At 41.0% G+C, this 14,597-nt stretch overlaps 1 protein-coding gene across 1 annotated transcript in view; it reads left to right on the plus strand.

The window, feature by feature from the left end:
• Positions 1 to 14,597, plus strand: part of nfatc3a (nuclear factor of activated T cells 3a) — an 82,039-nt gene that overhangs the window by 44,532 nt on the left and 22,910 nt on the right. Inside the window, exons 4-7 of the mRNA XM_053492476.1 lie at positions 6,108 to 6,307; positions 6,814 to 6,986; positions 7,259 to 7,399; positions 13,494 to 13,549. Coding sequence (XP_053348451.1) covers positions 6,108 to 6,307; positions 6,814 to 6,986; positions 7,259 to 7,399; positions 13,494 to 13,549 — 570 coding nt within the window. The remainder of the gene's footprint in view (positions 1 to 6,107; positions 6,308 to 6,813; positions 6,987 to 7,258; positions 7,400 to 13,493; positions 13,550 to 14,597) is intronic.

A 14,597-nucleotide genomic window follows, 5' to 3' on the forward strand; every position in this document is an offset into this window, starting at 1 on the left:
GGACTAGACATAGCATTAAGTATCAGCTGTAATAATAACATCAATGAAAGGACCGTACAAGGGTAGTAAAACAAGTGTGTGTGTGTGTGTGTGTGTGTGTGTGTGTGTGTGTGCACGTGCCCGTGTGTGTATGACCTTGGGCGTATAACCGGCCCTCCCCCCTCTGGCGCATAAATACACACAAATTCACACTCATGCATGCACACACATGCACCAGCTGACCTTCGCCATAGCAACCACAGAGCAACACAGAGAAACAAGAGCGAGAGAGAGAGAGAGAGAGAGAGAGAGAGAGAGACTCAGGTGTAAGGAGTGTATATAAGAGACGCCTGACTGCTGACATGATGAGACACATAACTTTTAATCATAGCAGTGAGAAAGTATTCATAATGTCCAACAGACATCCCCATGCGCACTCGTCCGTCTGCCGTGTCTCCGCGGTGCCGTCCCTCGTCCCGTCTCAGGCTCTCTTTCTCTCGTTCTCACTCTCTATTAGTGGAGCAGCAAATGCAAGCGCACCAGACGCCTTTATTTAGCCGTCAGAATGTAACGCTAGCCAGAGGCGCTATTTCTGCCTCGGTTAACTTTGTCCAACAGTGCGGGACATGTGACAGCTCTAATGTCACCAGATTTAACACAACCGGGGACGGAGACGAAAGAGTTTGGGGAGGGAACTTCTTTTTTAATTCACCTCCACAAGTGGTAGACCAATTTTTTTTTTTTTTTTTTTATACATGTGTACCGAGTAAGAAAAATATATGTGTAGATGATGACAGACGATCAGTAAATGATTCGTATACCGGTGATGCTGAGTGTTCAGTGGTTGGAACGGACGAGAGGGGAAATGAAGTTGCTGCCGAGGTTGTTACATAAACAAACTGTTATTTAATTGTTTTTTTAGGAGCTTTGCTGCCTGACATGGCAATACATTTGTTCCCATTAAGGGTTCGAGTCCCGCATTCCGGTCTGTTCTCCTCGTTCGTGGTGGGTTTTCTCCAGGTGCTCCAGTTTCCTCCCACAGTCCATAAACATAGACCATGCAGATTAGGGTAACTGACGTGTGTATATATACTGTACATGTGTGTGAGTTTTGCCCTGGGATGGACTAGGACCCCTTTTCTGGGTGTACCCTACCTTGTGCCCTAAGTTCCCAGGGAACTCTATATCATACTGTATGTTTACGTTCTACAGAGTGACCCTGGCCTCTTTTTATTAGACAGAATGTCAGTCGTTCAGGTTAGTCGTGTGCCATAGCCAATAGTGTGCATTAGGTGAAATGTATCAAATCTTACTGTCAAAATTTCCTGAATTGAGAAGTTTGAATCCCAAAAGTTGTTTTTAAAGCACTTTAACAAACACTATCCAGGCTGGTTAAAAGCTGCATTTTTTTCCACTATAAATTGTGCCGCCGGCGGTGTTATTTTCAGGAGTTGCAGGGAAATCCATGTGGAGGGTTCCTTCTTACTTACTACTCTAAAAATAGAATTTCAACATTTTTCTTTTCTCAGGCCCTCATCATAAACAAGTTTGCACTGGCCATATCTCAGCAACCGGGCGTGATACAGTAATAAACCTGCTATCAAACCTTTGGAACTTATCGAACCAGAAATCACCCAAATCTCCCAAAATAATGCACCTTATTACCCGTTTAATACCTGATCTGACGTGACGGGCCAAGTTTAAGAACTCTGCTAGAGAACAAAAAAAACGGTCACGCTTTTGGTTACCATATTAAAATAAGAAGTTATGTTGATTGTATTTAAATTACTTTTTCCTATCGATTAGAACATTTTTAACACAAGATCATATTTATTAGAGATGGGGAGAATTAGAGAAAAAAAACAAAAATTCTGTTATGTATTGTTAAGATTTGTGTGTCAAGACAATTTACGTATTACGTAAAACGTATTGTTTTCACGTCTCACCTCACAATTAGAGTACATGCCACTTTGTGTTGGTCTATTACATAAAATCCTAATAAAATATATCCACGTTTGTGGCGAACCCGTTACAGCATCAAATGTGGAAAGCTAAAGCGCATGCTCGTTAACTGAGGCTGGCCATCAAAGTGTTTTTTCCTTTTATGCGTTTTGTACCGCTAGTAGCGTAATGTTGTTGACATTGGTAACTGTAATCAAATTTCATGCATTTAAAATGTAATGCGTTACATTACTGCGTTATCAGGAAAAGTCATCACCACGCTGATGGTGATCGATGCTAGCTTTTGACTTGAATTAGCCAAATTAGAATTCGTTCATGGCTATGAATTAGACAGTTGAAAGTGGTTATGTTTTGCTTCATAGCGGTCCAGCTTGACTCTCAACTCTTACTTCACATAAACACATGAACTACAGACGGACACGTCCCGCTTCTAACACGTGAGCCTGTGTGCTGATCTGCTTCTAACACTTGAAGCGGCTCCCACGAGTACAGTAGGTGAAGATTTCTTTAACGAATTTCAAACGGTTTGCCCTGGAAAAAGGCCGCACGCAGTTTAACACCGTGGTTCGTTTTATTTTTTCGCGCTTTTTCAAGTGGTGAAAATGGGATGTGGCTGGCACGTGATGGAGTGCGTGCGTCAGAGTTCCCTGGGAGCTGCACACAATCTGACTTCGCTTTGGTCTGTCACTCCACATTTCAGTCTGGCAGCCAGCTTTGCACACCACAAGCTTGTTTATTATTACCCCCCTCTTCTCTCTCTCTCTCTCTCGCACATTCTGACACACACACACACACACACACACACAGGATGAAGATAAATTGGCTAGGAGAGCGAGATGCAGTGAGGACGGTCCCATAACTGAAATAAAATCACACGCTTCCAATAAGCACGCTCTGAGGAGCTGTGTTGATGTAGAGGTCAAAGTAATGTGTGCCTTTTTAGACCTTCACACACACACACACACGTGCTGAAGGCCTTACTGTTACCCATCTGAGTTCTAGAGCAAACAGTTCCAACAAAGCTGTGTGTGTTTGAAACTTTCTCAAACAAGCCTCAGCGGTTTGCTACACTCTGTCCGTTTATTGGTCTCTGGCCTCAGTTTCAACTCGAGTGTGTGTGTGTGTGTGTGTGTGTTTGAGAGTAAGATGAATGAATGTGACATCAGTAGCTGAGATCTTGGTGAATAGCTTCCATAATGCTGCTTTGTGAGATTTTTGGAGACCGTCTCTCTCTCTGTGATGAATTTTCCTGGTTGTGGGTTCGAGGCCCGGCCGTCTCGCCGCTTCGACGTATTCCGGATTTGACGTTTTCCTCAGGTCCAACGTTCCTGTATATACGTCTACAGGAAGCTACTTCAACCTGCCTGTTCTTCTTATGTTATTTTCGTCTCCATAGTCTCTCGGGTTTCTCCCGTCGTCTCTTCTCCTCTCTTTTTTATCTCCGTGTGACTAAATGTTGGACGTGTTTGTCCATTTGTGACGTGAAAAAGATTTTGACAATAATGTTCCGCAGTTGGTTAGCTGTGAATTCAACCTTTCTCTCTTTTTGTCTCTCTCTCTCATACTATTTTCACACACACACACACACACGGATTGCCCTTCTATATATACAAAGCTTTCCAAACATAACATTCCAGCAAAAGGGGGATTGTACAGAGTGTTTAGCCCAGGTGTCTACTCTCTGTCTCTCTCTCTCTCTCTCTCTCTCTCACACACACACACACACACACACTAAACCCCTCACTCACCTCCCTGGCAGACGTGTTGGCAGGTCAAACGCTCACACACCAACCTGGCAGCCCAGACATCACTCAGAGTCATTTACACTGGCAGGGAAGTGTGCTGCAGCTCAGACTCCTTTATACTACCGTCTAGTAAAAACAAACTCCGTTATCATTTAAAGGTCACTTTGTTTTCATTTAAGATGTTTTCTGGAGGTTCATAAATTCAAACCTTTTTGAATTGGGTGAGAATGATGTAAGGTGGAACTTTGGTTTGATTTCTCATGAGTTGATTGGTCAGTAGTCACTTACCTCCTGGAGCACCGGCATCATCAATGCACTGGACGTAGAGACGGACATGGAGACGGACATGGAGACGGACATGGAGACAGTGCTTCTAGTGTTGCTGTATGCTAGTTGGCATAACCATGAACAACAAACATATTCAGCATTTTCCACTGGATTTATGTGGAGTGTGTTGGGACAGCAGACAGAAGACAGCAGCCTTGGTTGTTATAAATAGTTTCTTCTTTTTGTTCAGAAATAACGTCCAAAGTTTAACCAAGACATATGAAAAAGTTACATTTGTACAAAATATACCGTAACGATCATCTGTAACGAATCATAGAAAACCAGGCAAGTTTCTAAACAGTTCTAGTGGGACAATCTGGCACTCGTAAAAAAAAAAAGCTAAACAAAAACACTACTATTATAATACTATAGTTTCCACATTCAATAACGATGCTGATGTCCAACACTGCACATGATCTGAACAGCTGCGCCCTCTTGTGGTGTTCTGTTTTAAATAGAGCTACAGAGAAATATGATGCAAAACAAATATTATCAGTATTTCTTATCAAATTTGTTGTTATCAAATTAAATCCTGGAACATGTTAAATACATCAATCAGCCATAATATTAAAAACATTCAAATTAAACATACCTACGCTATGGTTTGGGTTCCCCTTGTGCCACCTGGGGGATTGTAGCACCACTGGGCTTGCCTCCGCAGGGTGTGTTATGGTGTCTGGCACCAGGATGTTGTCTGTAGATGGTTAGGTGGTGTAGGTTGGGGGGTGCGGCCTCCGTGGATTTGACTTGTTTGTCTGGTGCATCCCATGGGTGCTTGATCGGATTGGGGTCTGGGGAGTTTGGCGGCCGTGCGTGGCGGGCTGTGGTGCACTGGGTGTTCTGTGGGATCGGACTGGACAGGCTGGTCTTTGGTTCCATGGGTTTGTGTAATCCTTGGGTGCCTTTGATGTTGTCATCAGTTTACTGTAATATCATTGACAATCATTGTTGATCAGTTCAGCTGGTGGTGGTGTGAGTGTTGTAGCTGATAGGGGAATATTTAACAATGTCACACAGTTAGCATGTGCACGTGGAGAAGAGGTGAAAGTGCAAAACTGCCACTGAATGACTCTCTTGAGTTCGAGATAAAACAAGAGCTACGTCCTACAATCACAGTGATCCAGAGCTAATCGAACAGCGGTGTGGGTAGGAATGTTGGAACCAACTAACCACTTTGTTAATTATGATGCAACATATTCATGGTGGATTTTTTTTTTGTTGCTCTCAAGGTTTCTTCCACTTTTATTTAGGGATGATTAAAAAAATATATATTTGTAACATTGCTTTGTAAAAAATGCGATGTAAGTAAAAATGTCATCAAATCTGGCAATGATGCAGACACAAGATGCCCTAAACCCCGATGTTATTGAACCTTGTTTGGTAAATGACGGTTCCATATACGCTAATAGGAAATGTCAGTGTGTGATTTATTTTATTTTGGGGAAAAATTACCATTTCAGAAAGGTCAAATTATTGAACTGCATCAAGCTAAGAAAACAAATAAGGATTCTTGATATTACTGGAACTTCAACACGTTATCAAACCCTGGAAGGATAATGCTGAACCGTCAACTTTTGTGGAAGAAATGTGGTCGGAACAAAATCATGAATGGATGCGGGAAGTTGCATGGTGAAAAAAATAAACAGTAAAAACCATAGTTATGTCTAATACTGAAAGTAAGAGCATTTCCATACACACACACCGACTGTGATGAGAACTCACAGGATTGGGACTAAACAGCTGTGTGCTCACTGTACCCGCCTCTGGAGGGAGTGTTATGATCTGGGGTTGCTTCAGTTGCTCAGGTCTAGACTCAGCAACGTTATGTGGCAATAAAATGAAGTCAGCTGACGACCTGAATGTACTGACTGACCAGGTTAAATCACATCTATGGAGTTTTCCTTGCCTGATGGCACAGGGATATTTCAGGACACAAATTGTAAAAGAGTGGTTCTGGGAGCATGAGACATCATCAAAGATCAAAGATGAAGCTGATTGTTTGTGATTCTTTTTCGGCCAGACAGTCTATAATATGTCATATGTGTCTGATATGTTTTGTTATTATTTATAACCACCTTTGCTCTCTTCACTCAGCTCATCGGCTACAACGAGAAGCCCGTAAACCTGCAGATGTTCATCGGGACAGCAGACGACCGCTATTTAAGACCGCATGCTTTCTATCAGGTTCACCGCATCACAGGCAAAACGGTGGCCACGGCGAGCCAGGAAATCCTGATCTCTAGCACCAAGGTTCTGGAGATTCCTCTCCTTCCTGAGAACAACATGTCTGCCAGGTAGTGAAGAACACATACACAGTTGTGTACAATATATAAAGTGTAATGTCTTCCACTGTGGAACATTGTTAATTGGAACTGAAAGCAAGTTCGATTCCAAGGAAAGTGTGTGGGCTTCTGACTAAGCAAAAAAAAGAACATCATTGTGTTTTCCATGGTTTCACTACTGAGGTCATAAACCTAAGCGTCAAGTTAAAAAAAGACGTATTGCTGCCTATTTGTGTAACGCAATTCGGCGATTTAACAATAGAACACACGGGTCAGCAGCTAGTGGTCTCTGCTGCCCATGTCGTAAATGTCTTATGGGTTTCAAACCAAAGCTGTGAAATGGTCGGTGTCAGGATCTGACCTTTTTATAATCATGCATAAAAAGAAACTTTATTAATTTTTCCTCTTTTTCTTCAAATCGTTAAGCTGTTCTTTTCCATGCTAGTGTTAAACATGTTTGAGTTTATTTATTTATTTGTTTATTTATTTATTTATTCTGCCATTGATGTGTTGTACAGTATCGACTGCGCAGGGATTCTAAAGTTGAGAAACTCAGATATCGAGCTGAGAAAAGGAGAGACGGACATCGGGCGGAAAAATACCCGGGTGCGCATGGTGTTTCGGGTTCATATCCCACAACCCAACGGAAAAGTTCTCTCTTTACAAGCTGCCTCTATCCCTGTGGAGTGCTGTAAGTCTCTCACACAAGCCACCTTGTCACACATTTGAGGAACATGTATAAGGTCAATCTGTTTCCTTTCCGCTAGTCAGCTAATTAGGTTTCTTAGTTAGCTAGTTAGCTTTTCGTTAATTTATGTTGTGTGTATTACGGCGGTCCTGGAGGAACGTTGTTTCGTTTCACTGTGTACTGAACTGTATATGGTTGAAACGACAATAAAAGCCTACTTTTGGACATTCGCTGTATTTCTGTTCCTTACATTTACTGTTTCCTTGTGTGTGTAGCCCAGCGCTCAGCACAGGAGTTACCTCAGGTGGAGAAGTTCAGTTTGAGCAGTTGTCCGGTCAGTGGAGGAGAGGAAATGGTCATCACAGGATCAAACTTCTTCCCTGAGTCGAAGGTCATCTTCCTGGAGAAAGGACCTGGTAAGAGCAGGAGCTCAGGGTCTGAGTTCGATTCTTACCTTGCAGTCTGTGTGCATGGAGTTTGCATGTTCTCCCCGTGCATGGTGGGTTTCTTTCTGGTACTCTGGTTTCCTCCCACAGTCCAAAGACATGCAGATTAAGCTAATCGGTGTTTCCAAATTGCCCATAGTGTGTCAAAGTGCATGTGAATGTTGACCATGGATGTAAAAATCCTAATAAATACACCACCATCGTCCTCTACAGAGTCTACAGAGGTTCTTAGATGTTCCATCGGGTTGAGTTTAGGCCAGTCAAGTTCTTCTACACTGTGCTCATCTATGTCTTTATAGACCGTGCTTTGTGCACTGGTGCGCAGTCATGGTGGGACCGGTGTGGGGTTGTTTTTCAGGGCTTAAGCTCGACCCCTTACTTCCAGTAAAAGGAACTCTTAATGCTTCAGCATACCAAGACATTCTGGACAATTTAATGCTCCCAACTTTGTGGGAACAGTTTGGGTACGGCCCCTTCCTGTTCCAACGTGACTGCGCACCAGTGCACAAAGCAAGCTCGGTGTTGTGTCACGAGTTCTCGTTAGTTAGCAGCTGTAAAGGGTAGTTCCTTGGCCAGCCTTGCTTTTTACTGTCTAATAATAAAAATAAATTGCTTAAGAGCAGCAGAGGAAGATGCACAGCTCGCAGAGTCAGTAACGTAGCCGCATGGTCGATCAGTCATTTCAGTAAATAAGTAGGGATGAAAAACGCCATCCCTCCATTTACACCAGCACTACAGAGGATCTAAATAAACAGATTCAGGCAGGAGGAGTGTCGATGTGTTAGAACGGGGGGCATAAAGATTAAACGCAGGAAGAACAGTGCAAAAAAGCATCTTGCAGTTGATACAATACTAACACAGAGTTTAATATCTATGTAATATATATATATATATATATATATATATATATATATATATATATATATATATATATATATATAATGTAGTATTAGATGTATTAGACGTATAGTATAAAGTTGAAAGGTATTTTAATAGGTCGTAGCAAGTTGAGAAAAACTTTATAGGGAATTGCTGCATAATTTGCTACAACAATATGTAATCAAATTTCACTTACAATGAGGATGTCTTAAAAGAAATGCAAAAAGTTTTTTTTTTTTTTTGTGTTTAGTTTTTTTTAATTAAACAACGTAAGTCATTCTCAACATAATCTCCATGACACGCGATGCATTTGCATCATCGTCGAAAATCCCCTTGATGGTCTCCCACTGCATTGTTTGTCTTTAATGCTGGTTTCCCCTGCCTTAAACTTGTTTATCCATTTCTGCACATCGCTCCTGTCGCTGGTGTCAAACACTCTGCAGCGCAGTACGAGACCATCAACTGCAACTAAGGGGGTTTTCAAAGATGAATTCGAGAGAGTTGGGTTCAACGATGGCACACATGAACCAACTCTGATGTTGAGAACGACATACTGGATGTCGGTTAAAAAAAAAAAAGTTACACCCGCTTTTGCATTACTTTCAGGACATCCATCAAACAGAATTGATTTGTGTGGGGTTTTGTTGTTTGTTTAAATTGAATTTCTCCATTTTATGTATAGCAGAGACAACTCAAATCATTTCTAAATAATAATAATAATAATAATGAAAAATCTGGAATATTATTGAAAATGAGCATCTGTAATACAAATGAAGGCTTTTTCAATATTGTAGAGAAATCTACTTTTAATTATTGTTATTAGAAATTTGTATTAGAAGCATCCACCTGCGTGATGAATCCTTAATTGTCAGTTAAAAATGAAGGTTTAGTTTGTTGAAGGTTCTGTGATGTAAAATTTTTTTTTGTTTTGTTTTTTTTTTTAGCTACGTTAGAAGACGTGGCGCTCTTGTATCTGTAAAAGCCACGTAGATTATCAGCGTTGCATCAGCAGCTTGACCTCCCACGGTTTCCCTTTTCCTCTAGGCAGGGTTTGTGTGTGTGTGTGAGAGAGAGAGAGAGAGAGAGAGAGAGCGTAAAGGCGTGAAGACACCAACTGATTCTTGTGCATCCACACCAGCGCTCACAAATAGACTGTTTTCATGTGGAATCGTATTTATTTATTTATTTATTTATAAACGTCCTGATTTTCACACTCACCCACCCACTGGGTTTCTCTTTCATGAGCATGCACGTGCACATATTGTAATATATATATATATATATCAAGAAGTAATCCCGATCACCTGCAGCTGTGGTGACTCACTGGTTAGTCAGACTGTTGTTACGTATTTTTGTGAAAATTCCTGCAGAAGTTGTTGGTTTTTTTTGCTCTGTTTCATACACCTGAAAGTGCTGAAAGCATAAACACCTGCCGTGAATCACAAGGATCGAAAAGAGCCGTACGTGTAGCGGCATCCCGGGAAGGACGAGCCCGTGCCTGCCCTCAGAATGTGTGTGTCGGAGGGAAGTGTGAAGTGATTGACGGGGAATTTAAGTGGCTATCCACGGGTCTGTTTTCTTAAGCCCTGTGTGCTGTGTGTATCCCGTGTTCCTCCTGCTGCTGGTATTACAGAAACCGCAGCGCACATCTGTCTATACGAAAGCATGCGGATAGAGTTAACCTTTAGTTTTTGTCATCTTGTAAAAAATAAAACGTTAATCAAGTCTTCGAGATAGGCGTGGCGCAAAATTGGCCCGATGTTCTGCTCTATAATAGGTGTGTGTTAAACCTCTTCTCCTCTATTGTGGAGCTTCATGCTCCAGGTGATACTTCTAAAGGTATAAAAAAGACATGTCTAGATATTATTAATAGTCATGTTACCTCTCTCAGAGTGTGGGCAAAAAAACCCTTCCCAGTTCAGACATGCCCATACGCCGTGACACATAACTTTCCTATCAGAATACACACTCCAGCCCGTTTACTGTCTACTTCCTTTATGTCTATTTAAGCAAATTTAAACCGTTGATGTCTGGAAAAAATCATGAATCATCCTAATGATCTGATCCGTTTTTAATGAATCCGTCAAACGGCTTGAGTGCAACGCGACCTTTGTGCTGTTGGTTTCAGACTTTTGTACACTTCCACCATTATAACACTTTAACCGCAGAAAACTGTCACACGAAGCCACACTATGACTGCAACTGAAGCACTAAAATTGCCCCGGACGCTTTCGTACCCGAGTGAACATCTGGTAACCTCAACAAACTGGACGTTATATCAACCAAAACAATTGACCTCAGGACACGCAGTTATAGAAGGGACTTTATTTATGCTCGTACTATCCCGTATCGCCCAAATAAGGATGGGTTCCCTTTTGAGTCTGGTTCCTCTCAAGGTTTCTTCCTCATGTTAGTCACAAGGGGTTTTTCCTTGCCACCATGACCTCATTAGGGATAAACATTTTTAATTCATACTGTATGCGGAATTTTTTTAGTACTGTAAAGCAGCTTTGTGCCGACGTCAACTGTTAAAAGCACAAAATAAATATATACAATTTAATTGAACATCTGACGTATTATTATTTTGATTAAGGCACTTGGCCTACTGGTTTGTTTTCTGTTTGTGTTACGTGCACATTCTAATACACTCGGGTAGCACAGTGCGATCTGCACTGATAATGCCCACAGGTTTAACCCATAAACAGCTCTGCTGACTCACTCTGTGAACCGAACAACATTGTTGTTGATTATGTTTGACAGGAGGAAATAAATGCTTATGAATCAAGTTAGGTCAAGTCAAGTGGGTTTTTATTGCAGTTACTCTGTATAGCTTATAAACATCGGAATGCAACGGTCTTTCTTAAGGATTGTAGTGTAATGCAGTGACAAAGTATATAAAGTATAGGCGGGAATCGAACCTTGACCCTGGAGGTGCAAGGTGACGCTGCTAATCAGTACGCCACCGTGCAGCGTCTTAAGATGCATTACAGCAGTTTTGGTCATCTGTTAAATCTTGAATCTGTTTCTGTGTCATGTTTGACATCAAAAAAATGAAATCGAAAATAGAAGGAGTCACATTGAGCAGACCTGTCATTTCAGGAACGTGGATTAAGAGAGGAGATCTTACTATGCGCGATAAAAATAACACAAGTCCCAGAGCGCCCCTAAAGTGTGCATGTGTGTGTGTGTGTGTGTGTGTGTTAATACCCCAGCTGAAATACCCCTCAGATAATGCTTTTTTTCATACCTCAATCTTCTGAACTTACTGTTTCAGTGTCTATGTAAATAATGGGGAACTCATATGAGGTCACATCAGTGGGGAATCTAACTGGGTTGTCTAAGTCTCATCCAATATGTGTGTTTTTTCCCCCTTGACTCTTTTGTTATTTTGCACTATAGCTAAAATGTACATTTTACATAATAGGTGCCCTTTAAGATATTTTTTCAAAAGAAAAATTTCACGCTTGAGAAAATGAAATCACTGGTGAGATGGTTGCTAATACAAAGCATGGTGTAGAAAAAACTGATAAAAAAGCAGTGGTAGAAAGGCTTGGTCTTGAGGGAGAAAAAAAAGCACAAAAGGAGATCAGGATTTCGGTTTTATCCTGTAATCATGACTCAGAGATCGTATCTAATTGAGTTTAAAACCTTATTGAATCTGGTCGTTAAATAGACTAAATGAGTCGAATTGTGCTGGTTATTTTTGCACGTTGTCTGTAGTTCCTTCCCAAACTGTTGATGATTGTAAACACCCGTTCATAGGAATGAATGGAGAGAGATTGAAACGGAGTCTTCCGTACAGTACGATTTATTTGAGAGAGAGTTCACTCAACACTCCACTGTTCCTGGAGGGCAGGGTTGTGATGGTGTGCATGTCCCAGAGCCTGTGTATTTTGGTTCATGCTTGTGCTTGCCTCCCTCGGTGCCTGTGGGGCCCACTCCGCTGTGTGTTGAATGTCAACATGTGCGGCAAAAATATGTTTCCCAGTATCAAAGGCATCCAAGGTCATTGAGGGATTAGCGAAAAAAAAAAAGCCTTTTGACAGAGAGCGCCGTAACCAGGCCTTACTGTGACTTTCGCTGCGTTCTCATAGGGACGAGGGTTGCCAGAATGGTTCCTTTGAGTGCGCTTAGTTGTCATAAAGAAAGCGAGGAAACCGTAAACAGGAATGAAAGGCGTCTAGTTATTTGTTTTAGAGCGCCTAGTAAGGCTGCATGTGCCGTAGGTATGAATGGTGCCGAAACAGGATGGGTGAGTGTTTCAGTGGGGTTTTTGTTTTCGGAAATCCTTTCTGGGAATCTCTCTCTCTCACGCCCACACACACACACACACTTATATATACAAATTCATTCTCTCCAATGTGAGTGCACCTGTTATAATAACACCCATTACGTCAAAGAGAATTTAAAGCGTAAGACTAATTTTACACTCTGGACACAGCAGTGTCAGTCCGACCCTCCCGAGCGTTTCCCGCTCCACCCTGATTGGCTCATTATTTGAGTGTTTAAAAAAAAAAAAGGAACATGACTGTGTGTTTCCAAGTCCCTCCAGAATCCTGGCTGTGTGCACGTTTGCCCATTTTAATATAAACCACATTGTTCCACTTTGCCACTCTATAACTCTTCCCAGGAAAGAGAATCAGCGGGACGTTTCGGTCACTGATTACTTTTTAATACCTGTAGAAAGGTTCGCCACAGGCGCTAGGGAGGGGGTTGTTAGGGGAGGGATGTGTAAATCTTATTGTCCCAGGAATAAATTGAAAAGGGAAAAAAAAATCCCAGCTTTCCTTTAGCTTTTGTGGTTTCCTGAAGTTCTCCCTGCGGATCTTTACAGAGTGAAGTTGATGTTTCTATTAGGTGAGGAGGCTCTGGAGAAGCTTGGAGGAAATCTCTTTCATAATGTCATCTGAGTTGTTGAATTGGGTCTCCGTTCATGGAAGTAATGGATCTGACATTAGTTTTCCCTAGTCAGCGCTCTCCTCGTCGTGCGGAGCTGAAAAGCCGAACAGTTCAAGCGAGTGAGTGTCGAGGAAATGGACTTGCTGTTTGAACGCAAATGCTTTCTTTATGGCAAATCAGGCCATGAGCACAGAGAATCTAGAAATACATAAAAAATATCAAACAATGTCTTAAATAACAAAAAACTGAGCACAACAGTACTGATTTATTCTTTTTCTTTTTGCAGATGGACGACCACAGTGGGAGGTGGAAGCCAAGGTCGTTCGAGAAAAGAGTCAAGGAGTGAGTGAAATATTGCCTCTTGTATATAGTACCTCATCTCTTTATATTAAATTGAATGATACAGATTGAATTGAAGAAATGGAAACAAATGTTTAACTGTGACAGACTGCTAAATGCCTAAAGATCCAATTTCAAAATGGGTTGTTTATGCAACAACCTCAGCAGCGACCTCATTTCCCCTCTCATCTGTTCCAACCACTCAGCATCAGCATCACCACTATACTAATCACTAATCCCCATCATCTGTCATCATCATCTGCACCTGATTCTCATTGGTTTGTGCCTCAAGTTAGATATTTTTTATGCTTGAATGATTCATAGATCACTGTGTGGCTTAACCAACAAAAAATATTCCCCTGAAACTGCACAAGATGAGACAAAAAACACTTTTGCACATTATTGGTGCTGATTTTCTTTTTTCTTTTTATGTTATACATATAATAAAGAAAATGCGTGTGCTAAAGAAGCTACTTCTAAAGTTCATGCAACACGGGAGTAATCAATATTTATTCCCTTAAACTTTCAAGTTGCTAATTTTACCTGTTTTGGAGAGATGATGTTATACTGTATGTGCCCCAAAAATTATAATATATGGCTATTTTTTTAGTTATACTAATAAACGTTAAACAATAATAATTTAAAATGCAAATGATTCATATTTCTTTATGACTATTGAGGCTCCTAAGGGTGGTGTAAACGTCTAGAAGCATATGACCTGTAAAAATTGTTGCCCAAATAGTTTTTTGGTAAAAGCTTAAAAAGCAAAAAATCTGTAGTGTCCGTAACCATGTCAAATTCATGTTGCAATATCTGAACAATTTTGTATAAAAAAAATAAAAAATAAACACTTTTGTCCAAGTTTCATCTGAATGACAGTTACAGTAAGGACATTGTGGGGTTTAAATTCCAAAAAGTTACAGACACTACATGAAAGGGCATGGAACTGTATTTAGCAAAAAATGAACATGGATCAGAAGATAAAAAGCATTAAGTGTTAAAATTAAGATCTGTGTTATAATATGATCCTTTTCAAAAATTCACTTTTTCA

The sequence above is a fragment of the Clarias gariepinus genome, chromosome 3 (genome assembly GCF_024256425.1).
Source record: "Clarias gariepinus isolate MV-2021 ecotype Netherlands chromosome 3, CGAR_prim_01v2, whole genome shotgun sequence".
NCBI lineage: Eukaryota > Metazoa > Chordata > Actinopteri > Siluriformes > Clariidae > Clarias > Clarias gariepinus.